Here is a 26,091-nt window from a genome sequence, read left to right on the forward strand (position 1 = left end):
TGAAAGCAAATGCTAATTATAGCAAATCAAAGTTTTTGAGTTTATTCAGAAGAATTATCATTCTGTATTTTCTTTTAAATTTATGTTAATTGCTCTACGGAAGTCATCCTTCAATGAGTTGCAGCTGAAAATCTGAAAGCACAGAATGTTCATGGAGGAGACAGCTTTATGTTAGAACTTGCAGCACCAAAACCTCTTAAACATAGCAAGTCTTTTTGAACATAAAAGGAACCTCCTGATTTGAGCACATAGAGTCATGGAGTTATACTGCATGGAAACAACCCTTTTGTCTAACCCGTCTGCATTGACCCAACATCCTAAACTGATCTAGTCTCAATTCATAGAATCATAGAATCCCTACAATGTGGAAACAAACCATTCAGCCCATTATGTCCTTTCTGATTCTCCGAAGGGAATCCTATCCTAATGTACCCTCAGCCCTATCCTGTAACTCTGCATTCTCCATGGCTAATCCACCAAGCCCGCACATCCCTGGACACTATGGGCAATTTAGCATGGTCAATCCATCTAAACTGCACATCTTTGGTTTGTGGGAGGAAACCAAAGCATCTGGAAGAACCTCACATAAACGGAGAGAATGTGCAAACTGCACACAGACAGTCAGTCGAGAGTGGAATTGAACCCAGATCCACAGTGCTGTGAGGCAGCAGTGCATACCCCTTAGCCCATACCTCTCTAAATCCTTCCTATTCATGTACCATCCAGATGCCTTTTAAATGTTGTTGTTGTACTTACGTCCACCACCTTCTCTGGCAACACATTCCATACATACACCATCTCTGTGTGAAAAAGTTGCCCCTTATGTTCCTTTTAAATCTTTCTTTTCTCACCTTAAACCTATGCCCTCAAGTTTTGGACCTTTCTATCCTGGGAAAAAAAGTCCTTGGTTATTCATCCTATCTATGCACCTCTTGATTTTATAAACATCTACAAGGTCACCCCTCAGCTTCCAACCCTCCAGGGATAATAGCCCCAGCCTATTCAAACTCTCCCTATAGCTCAAACTATGCAAAGTAAGTAATGTCTTTATAAATCTTTTCTAAACCCTTTCAAATTTAACAACATCTTTCCTATAGCATGGACACCAGAATTGAATGCAGTAATTGTTTCATAGTTCGTCTTAATCCTTTGAAAATAGGATATTTTGGACTCTATCCTCTCCAGAGAGCTGTTCAGATGACTTCAGCCATATACATAGGGAATATAAGCATTAACAATCAGGCTGTAACATTTTGCAACTAATTGAGAACTCTAGTTACTTGGTGGGTTGCTACAGTATTATTCGATAAATTTGATTGATGAACTCAATACAATCACCTTTAAGCAGCTCCGACCTGGAAGAATTGATAGAGTCAGACATCCTCCATTATAACTAATACACATTGCACAGCGTTTGCAGAGAACTCACCTCAGCCGTAATAAATGGGTACAATGTTATTCTCTTTAGACACCAAATTTATACTAATCATAAGTATAATCTTTCCTGTTTTGCAGTAATGGATTTATGATCACTACTGAGCATTTGTTCTTAAAATTGTATATTTCAATTTAAATTTATAACCAAATCACTTTGATGCACAAATTAGCAGATAGCTAGTGTTTCTGACAGGGCAAGATGATACAGTGTATTGTTGTCAGACAGTGTTCTAATTATCCTGTGAGCTTATTAAATTCAGCAGTTTCTTGAGCTGTGCTCGTGAGTTCAGCTTTTTGTCTTAAGGAACAGTTGATTTTCTAAAATAGCTCTAAGTGCTGTCATCAGCTTAAAATCTTTAAGATATATCCTCAAGTTCATTTTGGACAGCTAATTGGCCCTTTGTTAAAGCCCAGCATTTAACATTACAAATGCAGAATCTCATCCTGCATTCTATTGCTGGTATTATAGTGCAGCCGTACCTTCCAAGGGAACTGTTTCAATGAGCGATTTTATAAGCATAACTAATTGTACCAAAAAGCTGTTTAGAAAAACTCACTAGAATCTTAACATTTACAGCACTTTTTTTTATTTATCATACAATTAAGTGGAGTGAATGGTGATGCTTCAAATTCTGAAAAAAATGATAGCTTTCTATTTTTTGACGTTAGTATTTTGTCAGAAAAAAATTATCAATCTGTTAATATTTATTAGTGGATAGCTGAGGCTTCGGCCTAGGATATGGCCCAAATTTACAGCACGATGAAGAGAATGCAGCTTCTGTCTGGCTGAATAGCCTTCTGATTGCTCTCTGATTACTGCGAACGATAAACAAATTTCTGGGATGGAAATACAAACCAAGCCCAAGGTTCTTTAAAATGAGGAACCATTTGAAACAAAACGCACTGGGATGAAAAGGTAAATACTGTTATGACCTGGTGAGGAGGGGTGAATCAGCTTCACTCTTTTAGGGTTGGCTGCTGTCATGCTTTTTAATTCTTTTTCGCATACAGCTGCATCACACTTCAATATTTTAACAAACACATTCGGTAAAATATGAAGGCATTTACCAGCTTCTTTTGAGTCAAATAAAGAGGAAACACACACACACACACACACACACACACACACACACACACACACACACACACCATTTTAATCCATGAAAGATCTCCTTAGTGGAAATTAAAAATTGATTATCCATTTTTATCACTATCATAATGTTTTGATACATAATTCTCCAATTGTCTGGCCAATTAATATTCTAATTTCAAGAATTTGGAAGGGAAAATCAGGACCGTTTGCTTATTGGTTCATTTTAAGGAATGGCATGCAAAATTAAGCAAAAAGAGAGAACATGTGTCATATCAGAAAGATTTCTTGATTGCATTTCATGCTGCAAATCCAATTAATTATCTTTTTTTTGAATTATAATCATTATTTTTATGTAAGTACCAAGTAAAATCCCACTAACAGCAGGTTAAATTAATAACCAGGTAAACTATCTTTGGTGTCGTAGGTTAAGGAAGGAATGTCAGCCAAGAATCCAGGAGAGTTTCATTGTTTTCAATGAATAGTGCTGTGAGGGTTTTTACAGTTGACCAGAACAGTTAGTCATGACCTTTGTTCAATATCTTAACTAAAAAGGTGAACCTCTGATGATGCACCTATACCTTGGAATTACACTGAACTCTGAATTATGTGCTGAGATATCAAAGTGCATTTTACCCCATAGCCTTCTGATTTGGTGGTAAAGGCATTCCCTGTGGGAACAATGGCACTTCAATAAGGGCAGAGGTGTGTAAGTATAGTGGGTTTTTCCAGTGGATTTTCCGAGACCACCCTTTAAATTTCTCTGTGGTAGACCAGTGGAACATCTGCATGCTGAGTGCATATGTGAATATTCTTTCTGAGCCTCTTGTGAAGGGCGCATCTGCAATGCGATCAAGAATGTATCGTTGATGATAATGATGGGTGGGGGGTGTGGAGTCAATAGAGTACATGGAGATGGAGCCCAGATAAAGAGGGTTAAAAGTGATCGATGAACAAAGCAATAGCTACTAGTAGTCCAAAGTAGTGATAAATGTTAAGTGGGGTGCTAACAAGAAGGGTGACTAACTAAAAATGGATTGTTTGGGTAGGGAGCAATGCATCCAATGCAAGACCTTGGGATGTGTGGAGAGGATAAAGGACATGGAGGAGGGTAATTACATTCTGAAGTTGTTAAACTCAATGTTGAGTCTTGAGGACTGCAAGGTATCCAGGCGGAAGATGAGGTTTTGATCCTCTAGCTAGTGTTGAGTTTCACTTCACTAATACAGGAGGCCTGAGATAGAAATGTTGGCATGGCAACATGGTGGTGTGTTGAAGTGGCAGGCAACTGGAAGCTTGGGGTTAACACTGCTTTCTCTCTACAGATGTTGCCATGTCTGTACTTTCTGGTTTTGATTCTGAATTCCAGCATCTGCCTTTCTTTGTATTTATTATTATATTTATTCATTGATTCATTTTGGTGAATGGAGAGAAAAATAATGAAAAAAAGAGAACATGCGCCCTGTCAGAAGGAAAAGTTTCTGAGCGTATTGCATGCTTCACATTCAATAAGATTATTTTTGATTTATGGTCATTGTGAGATTTTGCAAGATACCTCCATAATAACAAACATCAAATTAAATAAATATTTATCATATTCCTTCTCAGAATTTAAAGCAGGAAAATGACAGGCCCTTGCGGCAGGAGGAGATCATGTTCCATCCCAATTGGCAAATACTTACCATTTTTAAAAAAATGTTCATGGGATGTGGGCATCATTGACAATGCTAGCAACTATTATGACAGGAAAGGAAATGCTATATACTTCTTTTTCTGGGTGGTTTGAGAATTAAGGGAGGATTTGGAAGTGGGGGTGTTCTAATGCAACTACTGCCCCTATCCCTCTAGTTGGTCGATGTCATCAGTTTGGAAGGTGCTGTTAAGGAGCCTTAGATATTCACTGCAGAGCACCTTGTGGGTGCTTCAAACTGCTGCACCCCACCTTTGGTAGTGGATGGGTTGCTAATCAAGTGGATGGTGTCATGTTTAGAGCCACACTTACCAGACAAGGGGAAGACGTGTCATCACAGTCATATCTTCTGCTTTGTGAGTGGTGGTCAGATCTTGGATAGTCAGGAGATGAGTCACTTGTTGCAAAGCATCTGACCTACTCTTGAAGGAAGTTTTTGCTGGTGAATTCAGTAATGGTGATGCTATTCAATATCAAGGAGGGATGGTTATATTCTTTCATGTTGAAGCTGGCTATTGCTTGTCTGGAAGCAATTGTTAATTATCAGTCAGACCTGGTTTCTTTTTTTCTTGTAAAGTGAGTATTGCTGGCTAGGTCAGCCTGTCTTTCCCATTCCTAATAATTTTTGTAGGATGGTGAGGAGCTGCCACTTTGAAAGGCTGAAGTCGACTCAGCTAGGTAAACCCACATTGTTGTTAGAGAAGGAGTTCCAGGACTTTGATCCAATGACAATGAAGGAATGATGATGTAGCTCTAAGTCAGGATAATGTGTGACTTGGTGAAGAACTTGCAGCTGATGGTGTTCCCATGTCTCTGCTGCCCTTGTCCTTCTAGGTGATAGCAATTGCAAGTTTGGGAGATATTATCATAAATGGCTTGATGAGTCAATGCAGTTCATCTTGTATAGTATTACATCTTGCTCTGGCTTCATTGAGTTGCCATGTTATTTTAAGGTATACCTGCTGCTACTCTTGAAGTGTTATTCCCTAATCTTCATTGAGCTAGGGCTGGTTCCATGACGTAATATTCTGAGTAGAGTTAGAGATATGCAAGCATGAGATAACAGTTTGTGGGGAACTCAATTCTGATGTTGCTGATGACTGACAGAAATCCCTGGATGAGCAGTTTTGGAATAGGGAATTGATACAGGGCATAGGTTTAGGGTGAGAGGGGAAAGATATAAAAGGGACCTAAGGGGCAACTTTTCATGCAGAGGGTGGTATTGAATGAGCTGCCAGAGGAAGTAGTGGAGGCTGGTATAATTGCAACATTTAAAAGGCATCTGGATGGGTATATAGGTATTTCAGCAAGGCGTTCGAAAAGGTTCCCCACAATAGGCTATTGTACAAAATGCGGAGGAATGGGATTGTGGGAGATATAGCAATTTGGATCAATAATTGGCTTGCTGAAAGATGACAGAGGGTGGTGGTTGATGGGAAATGTTCATCCTGGAGTCCAGTTACTAGTGGTGTACCGTAAGGGTTGGTATTGGGTCCACTGCTGTTCATCATTTTTATAAACGACCTGGATGAGGGCGTAGAAGGCTGGGTTAGTAAATTTGCAGACGACACTAAGGTCGGTGGAGTTGTGGATAGTGACGTCATAGGTTACAGAGAGACATAGAGAAGCTGCAGAGCTGGGCTGAGAGGTGGCAAATGGAGTTTAATGCGGACATGTGTGAGGTGATTCACTTTGGTCAGGGTAACCGGGATGCAAAGTACTGGGCTAATGGTAAGATTCTTGATAGTGTAGATGAGCAGATAGATCTCGGTGTCCAGGTACACAGATCCTTGAAAGTTGCCACCGAGGTTGACAGGGTTGTTAAGAAGGCATACAGTGTTTTAGCTTTTATTAATAGAGGGATCGAGTTCCGGAACCATGAGGTTATGCTACAGCTGAACAAAACTCTGGGGCAGCCGCACTTGGAGTATTGTGTACAGTTCTGGTTACCGCATTATAAGAAGGATGTGGAAGCTTTGGAAAGGCTGCTGAGGAGAATTAGATTAGATTAGTTTACTTACAGTGTGGAAACAGGCCCTTCGGCCCAACAAGTCCACACCGACCCACCGAAGTGCAACCCACCCATACCCCTACATTTACCCCTTACCTAACACTACGGGCAATTTAGCATGGCCAATTCACCTGACCCGCACATCTTTGGACTGTGGGAGGAAACCGGAGCACCCGGAGGAAACCCACGCAGACACGGGGAGAATGTGCAAATTCCACACAGTCAGTCGCCTGAGTTGGGAATTGAACCCGGGTCTCAGGCACTGTGAGGCAGCAGTGCTAACCACTGTGCCACCGTGCCGCCCTACTAGGATGTTGCCTGGTATGGAGGGAAGGTCTTATGAAGAAAGGCTGAGGGACTTGAGGCTGTTTCATTGGAGAGAACAAGGTTGAGAGGTGACTTAATAGAGACATATAAGATAATCAGAGGGTTAGATAGGGTGGACAGGGAGAGCCTTCTTCCAAGTATGGTGACGACGAGCACGAGGGGGCATAGCTTTAAATTGAGGGGTGATAGATATAGGACAGATGTCAGAGGTAGTTTCTTTACTCAGAGAGTAGTAAGGGTATGGAATACTTTGCCTGCAACGGAAGTAGATTCGCCAGCTTTAAATACATTTAAGTCGTAATTGGACAAGCATATGGACAAACTTGGAATAGTGTAGGTTAGATGGGCTTCAGATTGATATGACAGGTCGGCGTAACAACGAGGGCAGAAGGGCATGTACTGCGCTGTAAATTTCTATGTTCTATGTACTATGAACAGGAAGGGTTTGGAGGGATATGAGCTGGATGCTGGCAGGTGGGACTAGATTGGGTTGGGATATCCGGTCGGCATGGACGGGTTGGACCGGAAGGGTCTGTTTCCATGCTGTGCATCTCCATGACTCTATGACTGTGTAAATAAAATTAGGGAAATCAACTAAACAGATTGGAAAATGAAGAAACAACTTAGATGATAAATTATAGATTTTCTTTTTGACTGTCTTGTATGTAGAAGTGGGGAATTGCAATTCAGAATATTTCTTCAGATTTTAAAATGGTAGTTAATCTAATGATAAAGCAAATTTGTCGAAGCGATACATTTGTTGCACTCGCAAGGTTTGTGAAGGTTTGTAGCTCAGGTTGAGGTTTAGGGTGTAGGTTTGCTCGCTGAGCTGTAGATTTGATATCCAGACGTTTCATGACCTGGCTAGGTAACATCATCAGTGGTGACCTCCAAGTGAAGTGAAGCTGTTGTCTCCTGCTTTCCATTTATATCTTTCTCCTGGAAGGGGCACCTGGGGTTTGTGGTGATGCCATTTTCTTTTCTTTTTTTGAGGGGTTGATTAATGGCATCTAGATCTATGTGTTTGTTTATGGCATTGTGGTTGGAGTGCCAGGCCTCTAGGAATTCTCTGGCATGTCTTTGCTTAGCCTGTCCCAGGATAGATGTGTTGTCCCAGTCGAAATGGTGGTTTTTTTCATCCGTGTGTAGGGCTATGAAATATAACAGAACAAAACGGCTGCAGAATGCTCCGAGAACTAATCAATGACGCCCACCACAGAGTCTGAAAATACAACCAGGAAATTGCGTGCCAAAAACCGTTATTCAAACAAGCAACAAATCAAGAATGGACAGACGCGGTAGAACGAGCCATAAACACCAAACAACAACAAACGCAGATAAAGAAAAATTGGGACCTGAAGAAAAAAACTTGACAAACTCACAAAAAAAGACAAAGCTGATAATACAGGGGCATGGATAAAGAACTATCAGACCGGACCCTATCAGACACAGAAGAAGCGGTACAAGTCAAAGGATTAAATTTCAATTACCGAGACGCTGACAAGAAGGATTTCCTAGCGGCATTAGAAACCACATTGAAGGACAACAATCTCACAGAAGAAACACAACAAATGATCAGACAGACAGTTGCACCTACTCTGAGCCGGAAAAGGGAAGGAAACAAACAGAACACACAAGAAAAGAAAGCCCTAGAAAACCTCAAAAAAGACAAAAACATTGTTATATTACCTGCAGACAAAGGTCGGCTCACAGTCATCCTGAACAGAAAGGACTACATAGAGAAAGCCAATGTACTACTCGCAGACACCAACACCCACCAAAAGGTGGCGCTAGACCCGACCCTACAATTTGGAAACCAAATTACATATCTCCTAAGAAAATTACACAGTTCCGGACAATTAAACAAGACAGAATTCCATTAAATGAAACCCGACAGGACCAACACCCCATGATTCTTCGGACTGCCAAAAATCCATAAACCAGGAGCCCCCCTCAGACCCATAGTCTCACGACCCAGAACACCAACTTACAGACTGGCCAAAGAACTACACGCAAGACTGAAATACCTAGTAGAAGAGTCACAGCACTCCATCCACTCCACCCAGGAATTCCTAAAAATCATCAAAAACACCAAAATAGAGGAAGACGAAGCAATGATCTCATTCGACGTAACAGCACTGTTCACCTCCATCAACATCGACCTGGCAAAGGAAACACTCGCCACACTTTTAGAACAGACCATCACACACACACCAACCACCATCAATCACATTTCCAACGAAAACATCATGAAGCTAGTGGACCTGTGCCTCACCACCCACTTCACTTTCAACAACATAGTCTACAAACAAACCAACGGCACACCCATGGGATCTCCACTATCAGGATTCATAGCAGAAGCGGTAATGCAAAGGCTAGAACAAACAGCCCTACCAATCATCAAACCAAAAATCTGGGTCATCACAACGTCGAATTTCCTGTTCCTTGGATGCTGCCTAACCTGCTGTGCTTAAACCAGCAACACATTTTCAGCTCTGATCTCTAGCATCTGCAGACCTCACTTTTTACTTGAACGTATTCAAGAAGAATGGATACTCAAAAAAACAGTGCACAGATTCCTCAAGAACAAACCACGACAAGCAGACCAAAGACAGCCAGAAACCCTAACCACCTTACCATATATCAAAGAACTTTCAGAAATAACAGCCAGACTACTAAGACCCCTCGGAATCCTAGTAGCACACAAACCCACCAACACTCTCAAACAAAAACTAACAAACTTAAAAGACCCAGTACAATCCATGGACAAAACCAACGTCATCTACAAAATTCCATGCAAGGACTGCCACAAACACTATGTAGGACAAACCGGAAGAAAGTTAGGCACCAGGATACACAAACACCAGCTAGCCACAAAAAGACACGACCCTCTCTCCCTCGTAGCCCTACACACGGATGAAAAAACCACCATTTCGACTGGGACAACACATCTATCCTGGGACAGGCTAAGCAAAGATATGCCAGAGAATTCCTAGAGGTCTGGCATTTCAACCACAACACCATAAACAAACGCATAGATCTAAATGCCAGCTATCAACCCCTCAGAAAATGAACAGGAAATGACATCACACAAACTCCAGGAATCCCATCCAGGAGAAAGATATAAATAGAAAGCAGGAGACAACAGCTTTGCTTCACTTGGGGGCTGCCACTGATGATGTTACCTAGCCAGGTAATGAAATGTCTGGATATCAAACCTACAGCTCAGCGAGCAAATCTACACTCTAACTTTGTTACACTTTCTATTCTAGATTGTCTTATAGTTGTGGGGAAGAATATTGTTTAGGCTTTTACTGTAGATGCTTTGTGGTTTGTGTATATGCATCAATTGCATTGATGTTTGTAATTACTGAGGATATTTTCCATCAGTAAAGAAATCAAGAGTGGTGAAGATTTCTTTCTCTAGTTCATATAAACAGAAAGAAAACCAGGTTTTTTTTTTCAAATGTTAGTTCAGGCCTTGCATAGATTTGATAAAGTATTTTTTGTCTGAACAAGACTAAAAGCCATTGAGTTAACTCTAACCATTTGGGATGGATGAAGATATACTTTGGAAAGTGTATTGGAGTGTAGGAAGTGTACTGATTTATCAAACTTGAATTAGATTAAGAGGAGCAAATTTTGTAATTAATGTCTTCTTTGTGACCCTTTATCTTATTAGACACAGATGGGGCAGCTCAATTTGTACAAATCATAATTTCTGGGCAGCTGGAATTGACGTGAGAACTGCTTGATGTTGAGAACCTTTTGTCAGTTTATAGTCGTCAGTTAAAACAGCAACATTAAAAAGTACACATTTAATATAAAACAAATATACTCAGTATCTCTCTGTAATGGTATTGTGAAAGGTATAGATTACTTATTAACATGTCAAGTATTAACTCATTTAGCTATCACTTTGCTATATTTAACTAGTCTATACTTGTTTATATACAGGGAGAGTTGGATAGATTAAAAGAGTAAAAAGTTATTGGAGATTGTTAGGATTATGGGGGAGTCAGACTCGGATTGATTTTATTGAATCATGGAGCAGGGACAAGAGGCTGTGGGCCTTTCTTATGCATACATTGTGTACAAACCACAACCACAGCAAGCAGCAAAATAACAAAGTGTTTTTGCTATCATTTGTTGAAAAAAAAGATATTTTTTATAGAATATGCATGTTTGAATTGCCAAAAAAATTAAGGAAAAGGAGTAAACCATTGTTCCCCTGTCTTTTATTGTACCTTGTAAATCATTGTGTTAATAAATCTTGTTGGCATTCACACATGTGAGCGTGAACTGCACTTTTCTACACTATCTACCTACCCTAGCTTCATATCCCTTTTACCCCAGGCTGAAAGAAAACCTGTCAGTTCCAGATTCAGTTTATTGTTTGAGCTCACATCTGCTTTTTGGAGGAAACAGCCTCACCTTTCTATCACTGCCTGCTCTAATTTTAATGTTAGGTGCCCGTATCCTCAAGAGAGGGAAGTGTTTCTGTCATCTACCCTATCAATTCCTTTGAAAGACCGAAAATAAAATGGAATTATATCACCTCTTAACCATCTCTATTCCAAGAGACTAGTTTATGTAATTTCTTATCATTTTCTGACCTTGGCCCCCTAGTAGATCAAACTACACTACATTCTTTCCAAGAGAAAAATATGCTTTCTAAGGTGCTGAGCCTTGACATGAAGACATTACTCCGAATGGGTTCTGATGTAGCTGTCCCAAAATATCCTTGCATTTATATTCAACCCTGTAGTTGTTTTAATTCTTTAGGAGATGTGGGCATGATTGGCAACACCAGCATTTATTGCTCACCTCTAATTGCTATAAAGAATGCAGTGATGGGCTGACTCTTGGATCATTGCAATTCATGTGGTGAGGGACATCCATAGTGCTATTAGGAAAACCATTTCAGGACTGGGAAGCAGCAACAAAAGAGCTGTTCATATATTTCCAAGTCAGTTTGGTGTATGGTTTGGGAACATGTAAGTGGTGGTACTCCCATTCGTCAGTCCTTGTGCTTTATGTGGTCATGAGTTTGGTAGGAACTGCCAAAAAAAGCTTGGAATGTCACTGCAGTGCTTCTGGTAATGATGCATGCAGCTGGTCACCCGGTATCAGTGGTGGAGGGACGGAATATTTATGGTGGTGGATAGAATGCCAGTCAGGTGGCTACTTTTTCCTGGATGGTGTCGAGCTTCAGACTGTTGATGAAGTTGCATATACAGAGACAAGTGGCCATCCAGATAGGTGGAGAGCATTCCGTCACACTTCTGATTTGTACCTTATGTGGCAGTACAATGGATTTAAGAAATATATTTTGTTCCTTTTAATGAAGAGAGATTGGGACAGAGGTCCAGGCAGTCTGCTCAAAGCCAATAAAGTAAACAGCTTGTGAGACCTTGGAGTATTTTTAAGAGTTGGAATAATAGAAACAGCCTGAATGGGTACGGTCAAGCTCCCACAGAACAGGATTTTTAATTTAGCTTTCAGTAATTGTTGGGGTTGTGAAAGCTGTTACATCTCTTTCTCTCTTTGCTCCAGTTTTCAGCTCGGGTTCTCTTCCTGCTACTAGAATTGTATGTGAGACAGTCTATTTTATTGACTTTGCCTTTGCCAAGGGTGTGTTTATAGGATGTTACTATATGAGTTAATGAGTATTTTATTATTTTAAGTATTTCAATAGCGTTCCAGTTAAGCCAATTCTCTTTGTTTCTTTTTATGTTGTCTGTATTTTAACTATAGTGTATCAACAAAGTGTCTTATGCTTCAAGTCTGATAGTTTGACCAATTGAATTGTATCTGGAATGCAAGGCTTGGCACTTGCCTTTAAAATAAGAAACAGTCAGGATCCAGGCTATCTCCTTGTCATGTCTTGAGAGGGTTTGGTCTGATCCATAACCATTTATAGATAAAGGGGATTTAGGGAGTTAAATTGTAATTTTCAGAATTAGCCACAGGATTCCCTGTCTCTGAACTGTTGTTATAGCATGGTATTTATGTGGTAAATGAAGTTCAGTTTCTGGTCACTGGTAACCTCAGGATATTGATAGTGGCGAATTCTATGATGGTAATGCTTTTGCATGTCAAGGGGCACTGGTTAGAGATTAGATAATCAGCTGCGTTTTTAAAATAGTCGACAATGATCACCATCATCGAGACTAACTTTTAAACTCCAAATTTATCATTTCAACCCAAATTCCATTATATGTCAGATTTTAATCTGTGTCCTAGAGTATTATCCTGGGTCTTTAGCTTGCTAGTCCAATGACATTACCTTGATACCAGAAAGATATAAAGGCTCTGATGATACATGGCTTTAAGTAGTGTATTTTGTCCTTTTTTTTTAAATGAAGAAAGGTTGAGACAGAGCTGTTGAGCAGTCTGCTCCAAGCCAATAAAATAAACAGCTTCTGAGGCCTTGGGTTTTATTTTATGTTGGAACAATAGAAGCAGCCTGAGTAGGTGGAGTCAAACTCCCACAGAACCAGAATCTTTAGTTTTAGCTTTCTTCAGTTACTGGGATCTTGAAATTGGATGTGGAAGTTTTAATTCCTCTCTCTGTTACAGCTAAAAGCTGGGATTCTCCTTCTGCTGCTAGAATTACATTTGAGACAATATATTTTCCTGAATTTGCCTTTGCTACGTTATGTTTATAAGATGTTACTGTATTGGAACAATTAATTAGTTGTAGTTAATTTATATATTATTTTGTTAAGCATTTTGATAGAATTATAGTTAAGTCAATATTTTAATTTCATTTTTTTTTGTCTGCATTTTAACTATGGTGTAAAAAAAAGGGTGTTTTGTTTAAAGTTGAGTAGTTTGACCAATTGATATACATTTGGAATGTAATGCTTTACACTTACATTCAAAATGAAAAAGAATTTGCATCTAGGATAACTTCCTAATGTATTTTGAGGAGGTTTTGGTCTGGTTCATAAGAAGACCAACATTCTGATACTCCCTTTCATTACTCTTTTGTACTTGACTACAATATTTTTGTGTGTGGACACATAAAACTCTTTGGATTAGCAATGCCCAAGCTATTCCTGACTTTAAAAATATCATTTAAATGTATATTTGGATTACAATCTAGAGATCAAAGTGTACTTTTGTGGCCAGCATGAGTCAAGGGGTTGTTTCTAACTGTCCATTGTACTTTTACAATTGCATATTTGTAGTAATCTTAGAGAAAATTAAACAGTATGTTCCCAATGATGTGGAAATAACTTTCAATAAAACCTCCATGCTTGCTTTGCATTAACACACGACATTGTTCCGTAGCCAACATCTCTGTCTCAGGCTTGCTGCAGTGCTCCAGCACAGCTCAGTACAATTTGGATAAACAACATCTGTGGCACGGTGGCTCAGTGGTTAGCACTGCTACCTCACAGCATCAGGGCCCCAGGTTTGATTCCAGCCTTGGGCAACTGTCTGTGTGGAGTTTGCATATTCTCCCCTTGTCTGCATGGGTTTCCTCCAGGTGCTCCGGTTTCCTCCCACAGTCCAAAGATGTGCAGGTTAGGTGAACTGGCCATGCTAAACTGCCCGTAGTGTTCAAGGATGTACAGGTTAGGTGCATTAGTCATGGGAAATGTAGTGTAATAGGGTAGGGAAATGGTAATGGGCAAGTTACTCTTCGGAGGGTCGGTATGGACTTGTTGGGCCAAGTGACCTGTTTCCACACTGTAGGGATTCTATGATCATCTATGAACATCTCATTTTCTGCTTGGGGACTCTACAGCCTTTTGGACTCAATATTGAGTTCAATAACTTGGGGCGAGTAGCACCTTTTTCTTTGTCCTTACCACAACCCCACAACTAGGCCTTGTTATCACATAGAGGGCTCATGCCCGAAATGTCGATTCTCCTGCTCCTTGGATGCTGCCTGACCTGCTGCGCTTTTCCAGCAACACATTTTCAGCTCTGATCTCCAGCATCTGCAGTCCTCACTTTCTCCTGTCACATAGAGTCATAGAGATGTACAGCATGGAAACAGACCCTTCAGTCCAACTCATCCATGCCAACCAGATATCCCAACCCAATGTAGTCCCACCTGCCAGCAATCAGTCCATATCTCTCCAAACCCTTCCTATTCATATACCCATCCAGATCCCTTTTAAATGTTGCAATTGTACCAGCCTCCACCATTTCCTCTGGCAGCTCATTCCAGACACGTACCACCCTCTGCATGAAAAAGCTGTCCCTTAGGTCACCCTAAACCTCTACCCGCTAGTTCTGGACTCCCCAATGCCAGGGAAGAGACTTTGTCTATTTATCCTATCTATGCTCCTCATGATTTTATAAATCTCCAAAAATGGTCTGCTCGGCTCAGGCTTGGAGGGCCGAAAGGCCTGTTTCTGGGCTGTAAATTTTTCTTTGTTCTCTTTGTTCTATTACACACCACCCATTGTTAGCTACTAATTGTCCCCATTAGTTGCTATTCATTCTCCCAGGCTGATTGTTATCCACTCCTTTGTCTGATTTAGCTAGTCTTCTCTCTCTTTGGTCTCTATCTCCACCTATCATTTACTCCCAACGCCCTCTCTCCACCCCATCTTCTGCATAAAAAGCAACTTTTTCCCAGCTCTCATCAGTTCTGAGGAAGCATCACTGGACCCAAATGCTAACTCTCATTTCTCTTCACAGATGCTGCCAGACCTGCTGAGCTTTTCCAGCAACTTCTGTTGTTGTTTCTGATTTCCAATATCTGTAGTTTTTTTTTGGTTTTGAATTTGCAGTAACAACTTCATCATTTTGAAATTATGTTTTACTCGGTAAAAGTTAGTTGATTTTGTTGAAGTGCACGAGTACACAAATAGGTTAATACAGGAATTTCAGTGCCACATACTTTCAGTGACTTTCAAGGGTAGATTATCACTGCATTACTTTTATCACTGGAATCACAATATGAAGATTTTAAAATGTAGAATCCTTTTTTGGTGATGTAACTAAAATGCAGAAATCCACCAAAACGGTTATGAGCAGTATCATTCTGCTAATATACTTGATTGTTATCTTATTGAGGAACCATTGACATTGAAGAGCTGTGCAGATTCCAAAGGAGAGTGAGGAATGTATCAAGCCATTAAAGCTATTACTGCAGGTTTCAATAGAAACAACTGTCACTGATAAACAGACAGCAGTCTAAAAGCATATCGGTGGAATATTGTACAACTCTGGTGATTAAAATGAATGGAAAAATCACAGGAAGAACCCACGGAAGTGACTGCAGGCTGTAGAATCCCAAATGAATGATAATTTTGCAATAAATATAGTCAGTCAATAGAAACGTATCAGTGGACTACAACAGCTGTTATAGAAATTTGTAACAATCCAAAGCTTCAAGAGTCTGACATCAACTGTAAAGGAATAAAAGATGGTTTTAAATGCTCTGCAAAGTCTTTCTCAAGAGTGTATTAAAAAGGCCAGATGGATGTATTACAGGCTAAATTCATCTATCATACATTCCCTGTGGTGAAATGTACTCAAAGGACATGCAGATCAAAGACAGGGTTACAACAACCTATGCTCCCTTCAAGTGCAGCTCCCACTAAAAACATGGATTTATTGAATTTACTGTAGTACATGAAAGAGATGCTCCGGGGAAGAGCTGAAAAAATTGCATTTGTGAATCTTATTCCAATCTGCTGTTTGGATTTTTTAAAAATAGAATGGCAATGATTACAACTGCCTCTTATTAAAATTGCCCATGTCCAATCTTCTCTCCATCATACTCTCCATCATCTTCATCTTAGCCTAAACCCTTGCTGACATATATTGATGGCACTATGGCAAAAATAACATTAATTCATTCTGCTTTTACTGTATATTTATGTTCAGACAGAGGCACATAAGAGTGACAACATAATCCCTGCTGATTTGTTTCCGCTAATCTGCAATATGACATTAGTATAGTAGAACTGTAGCATTACCCCAACATCATCTGAGGTGGGCTGTGAGCTGTATTCTTAGATAAATTTATGCATTTAGATAGCCACAAGAGGCTAACCTGTCCCTTTTTATATTAATGACTTAAATTGGAGCCTTTTCTATTAGAATAATTGAACAGAAAAACAATAGTCATGATTTAATTCTTTTGAAGATGTCTAGACCTATTGATTGATGAATCACTACATAGCAAGTTTTGAGAAGATTTGTAGCTTTTTAGGTTGAGGCTCTGGATGTAGGTTTGCTCGCTGAGCTGGAAGGTTCATTTCCAGGCATTTTGTCACCCAACTAGGTAACAGCTTCAGTGGGCTTCAGGTGAAACACTGCTGATGATTCCTGCTTTCTATTTATATGTTTGGTTTTCTTTGGGTTGGTGATATCATTTCCTGTGATGATATCATTTCCTATTCTTTTTCTCAGGGGGTGGTAGATGGGATCTAACTCATTGTGTTTGTCGATAGAGTTCCAGTTGGAATGCCATGCTTCTAGGAATTGTCGTGCGTGTTTCTGTTTGGCTTGATGGATATGTTATCTCAGTCGAAATGGTGTCCTTCCATATTAGTATGTAATGATACTAGTGAGAGAGGGTTGTGTTATTTTGTGGCTAGTTAGTGTTAATGTATCCTGGTGGCTAGTTTTCTGCCTGTTTGTCCAATGTAGTGTTTGTTACAGTTCTTGGACAGTATTTTGTAAATGGCATTAATTTTACTTGTTGTCTGTATCGGGTCTTTCAAGATCATTAGCTGCTGTTTCAGTGTGGTTGGTGGGTTTGTGGGCTACAATGATGCCAAGGGGTCTGAGTAGTCTGGCAGTCATTTCCAAGATATCTTTGATGTAGGGGAGAGTGGCTAGGGTTTTGTCTGCTTGTTTGGGTTTGTTGCTGAGAAATCGGCGGATGTGTTCATTGGGTACCCATTCTTTTTGAATACATGGTATAGGTGATTTTCCTCTGCTCTGCATAGTTCCTCTGTGCTGCAGTGTGTGTTGGCTCATTGAAATAATGTTCTGATACAGCATCATTTGTGTATGTCGGGACGATTGCTTCTGTAGTTCAATATTTAGTTCATGTGTTGCTTTCCTGTAGATGCTGGTTTGAAGTTCCCCATTGGCTGTTTGCTCTACTGTGACATCTAGGAATGGCAGTTTGTTGTTGTTTCCCTCCTCTTTAGTAAATTTTATGCCAGTAAGGGTATTATTGATGGTCTTGAAGGCTTCCTCTAATTTGTCTCGTTTAGTGATGACAAAGGTGTCATCCATGCAGCAGACCCAAAGTTTGGGTTGGGTGGTTGGTAGAGCTGTTTGTTCAAGTCTCTGCATAACTGCCTCTGCTAAGAACCCTGATATCGGAGATCCCTAGACTTCCTAGAAGGATGGCATTTCAATCGGAACTCTATTAACAAACACATCGAGTTAGACCCCATTTACCATCCTCTGAGAAAAAGAACAGGAAATGATATCACCACAGAAAATGACATCACCGACCCCAAGAAACCCAAACATTTAAATAGAAAGCAGGAATTATCAGCAGTGCTTCACCCGGAGGCCTACTGAAGATGTTACCTAGTAGGGTGACGAAACGTCTGGAAATGAACCTTCTAGCTCAGCGAGCAAACCTACATGAATCACTGCTGTTGTGGTTCTGTTCGCCGAGCTGGGAATTTGTGTTGCAGACGTTTCATCCCCTGTCTAGGTGACATCCTCAGTGCTTGGGAGCCTCCTGTGAAGCACTTCTGTGATGTTTCCGCCGGCATTCACAGGAGGCTCCCAAGCACTGAGGATGTCCCCTAGATAGGGGACAAAATGTCTGCAACACAAATTCCCAGCTCGGCCAACAGAACCACAACAATGAGCACCCGAGCTACAAATCTTCTCTCAAACTGTGAATCACTACATTTTGCATTGACAATCCAAAGTCAGATTTGATCAGATTGCAGGTTCAATCTGAGCTCCAAACACCACTGATCCAGATTTGGAGTATTTGGTCTCCAAATATTGATCACCACCTTCTGTCCTGCTGCATTTCCCACTATGGGAAAGATACCATTACCCATGGGATGATTTTGGGGTGCTGGTGTTGGACTGGGGTGTGCAAAGTTAAAATTCACACAAAACCAGGTTATAGTCCAACAGGTTGATTTGGAAGCACTAGCTTTCAGAGCGCTGCTCCGTCATCAATTGTTTCTGGAGTATACCGATGGGAGAGTAAGGTTCACTGAACTTCAGCAGTAAGGATACCAAAACCACATCTGCAGATCTTTATGCAAATACAAAATATAAGAAACAAATTAAATGAGCTGCAGGTACAGATTCAAATAGGAAACTATGATGTAGGAACCATTGCGGGGGCATAGCTGCAACAATGGTCAGGATTTGGAACTAAACATACCAGGTTATACAGAAAGGACAGAGAAAACAGCAGAGAGGATGGATTAGTATGACTGATTAGAAACAGAACCATTTCTATGGTGAGAGAGGATGCAATGAGGGAAAAGCGCAGAGTGGAGACCTTATGGGTGTAAATGAGGAGCCATAAAGGAACTAACAACAACATTAGGTTTCATATATATGGACCACCTGGCAGCAACTCAGAAGTGTCATGATTCCTGCTGCTAGCACCATTTCCAAAAGGTCATTGTGCACCAGGAGAATGGAGCTGCCCTACTTGGTTCCTGTTATTTGCCCCAGATATGGCTCATAAGGAGAAATTAGCACCCCACTTTGTGACCAGGGAACTGGAAGTCCTGGTGGAGGGGAGATACTGAGGATGAATATCCTTTACCCATAACCAGCAGAAGAGGCCACAACACCAGATCCTGCCAGCCTGATCCGAGGTTGCTTTTGGGTTAGTGTGGTCTTGACCATCAGCAGAATCATCTAGCAGTGTAGCAAGAAGATCATTATTCGTCTTCATTCCTCCAGGATAAGTGCCAACATCTTCCCTCTCCTACCTTCCACTCTATGTCTGCTATTGCGCAATCCTCCCATCAAGGCTCATGCTCTACCAGTCTGACTGTTGCATGTGACATCAACCCTTACTCACTTTGAGCCATCCAATTTCCCCACATCACCAACTCTGACTGGCCCCAGTACTGCCTAACTACTCACCATTTGCACTAGCACTATCAGCTGTGCATTTTACATCTCAATCTTTACCTCTCTAATTCCAGCAGAAAACAGCCCACAGGAGGGCAGAAAAGACCAAGATGGGTGGTGGAGCACCTGACAGTGGCTCCTCATCTGCAATGAAAAGGTGATCCTAGCACTGACTGCCCATACCAGCTAAACAACTAGCCAAGCCCGTGAAATGATATTGAAGATTGTCATCAATTCACTGTGCTGGGACTCTTTGATTGGAGAGTATCTTGCTAGATTTGACTGAGACTAATCCTCTTAGACTTATCTTCCACTACCTAAACTGCAACAACATTCCACTCTTTTTATTTTGTTCATCACTGACAAGGCTAGCATTGTTGACCTTCTTTAACGGGCGTTGAACTCACTTGCTAGTCCATTTAAGAATCAACCATATTGCTATAGGTCTTGAGATTTGTTTAATCCAGACTGAATAAGAGTGGCATATTTCCTTTCTTAAGCAATGTTAGTAAACCAAATATTTTTTTACAACAGTTGATGATAGACTCCAAAGGTCATCATAACTAGATACAGTATATATTTATATTCATTAAACTTAAATTTCACCAACTGCCTTGTAGGATTCAAATCCATGTCCCTAGTGCTTTTGCTAGGTCTCTCATTTGCTAGGCCAGTGACATTAGAATTACACTACTGTCTTCCAAATATGCTGCAAATGACACAGACACCTGCCAATGATATACAAATGCCTGGTCCTTAGGTGCCCCTCCCAACTATTTCCCAGCCTAACTGAATTGACTAAAGATGGATTCTCTTGATCGGGTTTTCCATCCAGGAGAATGTAGCTCCAAGATCAAGAGCCTTGGAAATAGCTGGTACACAGGCAAAATGTTTTTTAAAAAGTTACAGCTCTGTAAAGTTTGAAGTCTCACTCCACTTATCCAGGTCAAGCTTAATGTCCCTGGATCAGCTGTTAGATGTTGGAATTTAATCAATGGTTCCATCATCAGGCATTCTAGTTTTTCATTTGATATGAAACAGAATGGAAGCCATTGTTCTCTTATTTGCAATTTGTTGACTTATGTATTGTAGGCATATACTCCCATATTACAATCGACACACAGCAGGGTGCTTTCCAAACACTGGCAATGAAGACAGTTAAGACAACTCCTGTTACTAGATTCCTGTAAATGCTGGGACCTGGAATGGTGCTGCCCAACTTTAGATTCAGATTTAGTTTAGTATTTGTTTGATTTAAGGGGACAAAACAGGATAACATTAACAATATTTAGATACAGTTATTCTTTCACTGCAGAATGGAGTTTGGAATTACTTTTTTTTATGCCAGTCTGTGATTCTTAAATCTAAGAGAGAAACAGACAATATTATTGTGATACAAAAGCAAAATATTCTAAATGCTAGGAATCTGAAATAAAAACAGACAATGCTGGAACTACTCAGCAGGATAGGCAACATCCATAGTTCTACAGAGGGGTGATTGATGTGAAACATTAATTCTGTTTCTATCCACAAAAATGCCTGATCTGCTGAATGTTTCTCACGTTTCCTGTTTTTATTTGTTTTTCTGGAATATGTTAAAGAATATACAAATTTAAAATTTCTTGAGGGCAGTGTATTAAAGGTGTCTCTGATACCTTTTGGTACGTTGATCATTCTTCCCTCTGAGCAAAGAAGAGAAAGGTGAGACTGAATAGACAGTGGCAATAAAATACATTACAATATGGAACATTTCATTTACTTAGTTTTCTGTAAACAATTGAATAAGTACACACCAAGAACAGTTTGGATGAAGTCGAAACAAAAAAAAGTCTGGTTAGTATTTGGAACGGTGACATTTTTCATAAAAAGATACCTTCTCTGAAGGGATAGGGTCTTCCTGGAAACAGGCAATCCCATTGCTTGTTGGGAAAACAATATAGTGATGTAAATTATATTGAAATCCATCGTCATGGCACTTGAATGTGATATTATTACATTTAAAATGCATCTGTTATCCATTTTAAGGAGAAAAGGTTTGGAAAAATAATCAACAAGTGAATATCCCTCCAAGTTGATGGCACTTTGTAGAAATCACACAATATTCTGAAAGTGTTCTTTTTTTTTGCTTCTCCAGGTGGTTCTTCCCGATGGCCCTCACCCCAGTGTGAATGTGGCTGCAGAAATGATAAAAGTGAAAAGGATGGCGAGAGCATTACGTCCTGCAATGAACTATCCACTTCAAGCTGTGATAGCCAGTCTGAGGCCAGCTCTCCACAGGAGACAGTGATCTGTGGTCCAGTAACCCGGCAATCCAATATCCAGACCCTGGACCGACCAGCCAAAAAAGGGCCAGTGCAACAAGTGCAGCAAAGTGAATTCCGAAGGAAAAGTGATCTGCTAAGGACACTCACCAGTGGATCCCGTGAATCCAATGCATGCAAAAAGAAAATCAAAGAGAAACTGACAATTGAGGAAGAGTTAGAGAAATGCATTCAAGATTTTCTAAAAATTAAGATACCTGACAGGTTCCCAGAGCAAAAATACCCATGGCAATTAGAACTGTTGCGGAAGTACCATCTATAGAATAAGTTAGGTCCTTGCAAGGACTCTTCTCTAGCTCAGGCTACCCTCGCATCTATGCTTCTGGACTGTCCTGGCTTCAGACTCTTACCTGTTCCAAGGTTACGACTATTCCCTGCTCTGCAGTGCTCCTGACTGCTCACTGCTCTCTGTTCCTGCTTTGGGCTCTGGCAGTTCTTGAATACAGTTCCCGGATACGTTTGAAATTTGACTGCTTCATCTTCAACTGTTTCTGGGTGGTCTTTATCCCATTTATTAAGACTTGAACCAAACAAGGGCAAACAGTGGATGGGAAAATGGCTTGAGCTCTAATCAGTTATTTGCTGCTGATAAAAAAAATGGGAACTGTTAATGTCTCCAGATCAACGGCGTACCGAGAAAGTGAGAAAATAGGACTTGTGGTGTCAGCGCCACGTTTTACAAACTTTCAGACACCCTTTTCAAAGAAAAAGCAGATTGTCTGGCCAATAAAATGGTCAGACATGTAGCACTGCTGCTTCTGGTTACACTGATCTGATAACCTATTACTCCCTTCTCTGGTTCCTGCATGTAATACGTGTGCAGATTGTCAATCAGACTTCAGTTTCTGTACTGTTGAGTGTAAAGACTTTGGTGTTTGTGATGAAAAGACATCTATCTTCTCACATATGGAAGTTCTCTCAAAAATCTTCCATTTACTACACATTTCCTGACTGAAATATCTTGACGCTGCACCACAATCAGACACCTTTAGCTTGCTTGGTTTAACAAAAAGTATAGGCACTTACTGTTTTTTCCCATTTTAAAAGAAAAAGCACATTGAAGTTTGCTTATGTTGTGTTGTCAGTAATGCGGGTTGAAGCAGAGATTTCTTGCACTGACTGTAAAGTGATGGATACAATATTCTTGAATCTAGTTGAAGTTGACAATGACCTTGTCTTTTCAAATTATACAGGATAGGTTTGATGTAAAGTGGACTTGCACTGATTTAACTAACAAAGTGTGACTCTGAAATTCAGTATTCACTGTGTGATGTTTTAATTGGATCATTATTAACGGTCTATTGATGACTTGTGTTCTTTCCTTGGAGATTTGTGTAACTCTCTTGCAGTGTGTGACTTTTTTCCCAGTAAGTTTGTGGTACATGTTTCCCTCTTGGGATGTTGAAGCACAAGTTTGTCTCTTCCATGAAATAATGCCACAATGGTGGTCTGTACTTTGATGATTGGTTGTTAGTTTCAAGTTAAGTTAATCAATTAAACCCTTTGAGGGCTGCAGTAGTATCTCTACACTGTGCCTGAACTTGATAGGATGTTTATATTTTGACTGACTGATACAGAAAGCTGTTTTTGTGTGTTTTACATGGTCTCTTTGTGGTCTGTGCCCCTCGCTATTATGTTAGTGCAAAATTTAGAAATTAATTTATCAGTCCTCAGAGGGTTAATTCACTAAGAAGCAGAGTACCTTCCTTTTTCCATATGTTTAGTTGGTTATTTAAAAAAAAGGAACCTTATATCTTACAAATTTCTCTACAAAGTGAACAAGTCCAATGACCAGCTGAACAATGACACCTTCACTGAGCTGAGTAGTTCTATGGTCACTTTTTGCTGACTGCCTTTTAAATGTGCAATAAGATGTTGTAATTTTGTGTTGTTTGAAAATATCAATTTTCTCGTGATGTCGTTGTGACAAATTTGAGTTGAGTTTTCTGGATTCTTGCCTCTCAGCCCTTCCGTCCCCAAACAATGAGAATCCTTTTTGATGACGATGTCTCACATTCCTTTTTTTTTTTGTTTTCCTTAATAGCCAGAAGAGCAATTGTTCCTCACTTTGGTGTAATTTTGCTGAGGATTGACATCCAAAATATCAACTTTCAGCAAGCAAGCCCAGCCTGGATTGAACCACTGTCTTTGCATTTGACTTGTCAGTGCCAAGCTAATGACAGAAAGATATTGCTAACTAGGCTATTTTGGCTCTTTTCACTGTGGAATATGTATGTCCTTTAAAATAACTTTAAGTGATAAAGATAATGATCACATCAGAATTATATCAGACTGTTAGCTAAATGCAAAGGCTGCCAGGACACTATCTTTGGCTACTGGGCTTAATTTGATTCAGTAGTAAGTTGTTTTTTTGTGAATTAAGGTGATATACTGCACCGTGTTCTTGAATATCTCCATATAACTGGTTGATACTTCTGTGGTACTGCACTGTTTTGTTTAATAAATTACAGACACAAAAGAAACATGTGACTGACAGCTTGTAATGGTTGAAAATGTAAACAGTTTAAATATACAGTATAAGGAAATGCACAATATTTATAAATAAAAATATACACAAACCATTCAGATTGCTGATGTACTACAATATGAAGCAAAACATTAGTCAAATGTTATTAATAAATCTGATGATATTATCTTGTTGGCTAAGATCAAGTCATTCAGCACGGACTGAGCGTTAACCCTGTGACTTCTCATTAACAAAATAAATATAATTTAACACAATACTTGTATGAGTTGAATGATGAGAGATGCTTGGAGCAGAAATGCTTTTGCTGAGTTTTGCAACAATTTTGTTTGGTTTTTGTCTAGCAGCTAAGAGACTGAGAGAATTTTGTTTACTTCTGACTGACTTCAAATCTGATTTTCTGGATAAAAGCAGGGATATTCTAGAGGTAAAAGTATGAGTTAAAGGAATAATTTCTCTTGAAATAGCCACAATGTTTGAGAGCAGAGGAAACTGAGATGAGAAAAAAAACTACATGATCATAAAGAACTCCTGCTGAATTTCCTCTCCACTGATTTGAAAGACCAATTGTTTTGTCTCTGTCTCCACATTCAAATTTACCATTTTCAGTGGTAAAGAAAAGCCAGAGAACTATAGACTGGTGAGCCAAACACCAGTTGGAGAGAATGCTGAGGGACAGGATTTACATGCATTTGGAAAGACGAGGACTGATTAAGGATAGTCAACATGGCTTTGTGCGTGGGAAATCATGTCTCACTAACTTGTTTGGGTTTTTTGAAGAAGTAACAGAGAGGAGTAATGAAGGTAGAGCAGTGGTCATGATCTATATGGACTTCATTCAGGTTTCTCATGGTAGACTGGTTAGCAAGGTTAGATCACATGAAATACAGAGAGAAATAGCCAGATGGATAAAGAACTGACTTGAAGGTAGAAGACAGAGAATGGTGGTGGAGAGTTGCTTTTCAGACTGGAGGCCTGTGACTAGCAGTGTGCCACAAGGATTGGTGCTGGGTCCACTGCTTTTTGTCATTTATATCTATAATTTGGATATAAACGTAAAAGGAATGCATAATAAGTTTGCCGATGACACCAAATTGGAGGTGTAGTGGACAGTGAAGAAGATTACCTCAGATTACAATGGGATCTTGATCAGATTGGCCAATGGGCAGAGGAGTGGCAGATGGAGTTTAATTCATATAGATCTGACATGCTGCATTTCGGAAAGACAAATCAGGGCAAGACTTATACACTTAATGGTAAAGTTCTGGAGAGTGTTGCTGAACAAAGAGACATTCGAGTGTAGATTCATAGTTCGTTGAAAGTGGAGTTGTAGGTAGATAGGATAGTGAAGAAGGTGTTTGGTATTGGTCAGTGCATTGAGTATAGGAGTTGGGAGATCATATTGTGCTGTACAAGACATTGGTTAGGCCACTTTATGAATACTGCATTCAATTCTGGTTTCCCTGCTGTAGGAAGGATATTGTGAAACTTGAAAGAGTACAGAAAAGATTTAGAAAGATGCTGCCAGAATTGAAGGGTTTGAGCTATAAGGAGAGGCAGATTAGGCTGGGGCTGTTTTCCTTGGAACATCAAAGTCTGATTGGTGACCTTACAGAGGGGCATGGAGAGGGTGAATAACCAAGATCTTTTCCCCACGTTGGGGAAGTCCAA

General features: G+C 40.0%; 1 protein-coding gene across 1 annotated transcript in view; it reads left to right on the forward strand.

Moving 5' to 3' along the window:
• Window positions 1-22,197, forward strand: part of kctd16b (potassium channel tetramerization domain containing 16b) — a 213,872-nt gene extending 191,675 nt beyond the window's left edge. Inside the window, exon 2 of the mRNA XM_060836615.1 lies at window positions 21,749-22,197. Within this exon, the coding sequence (XP_060692598.1) occupies window positions 21,749-22,197 (449 nt within the window). The remainder of the gene's footprint in view (window positions 1-21,748) is intronic.
• Window positions 22,198-26,091: the final 3,894 nt, after the last annotated feature.

This window comes from Hemiscyllium ocellatum, chromosome 16 (genome assembly GCF_020745735.1).
Source record: "Hemiscyllium ocellatum isolate sHemOce1 chromosome 16, sHemOce1.pat.X.cur, whole genome shotgun sequence".
In the NCBI taxonomy this organism is placed as follows: domain Eukaryota; kingdom Metazoa; phylum Chordata; class Chondrichthyes; order Orectolobiformes; family Hemiscylliidae; genus Hemiscyllium; species Hemiscyllium ocellatum.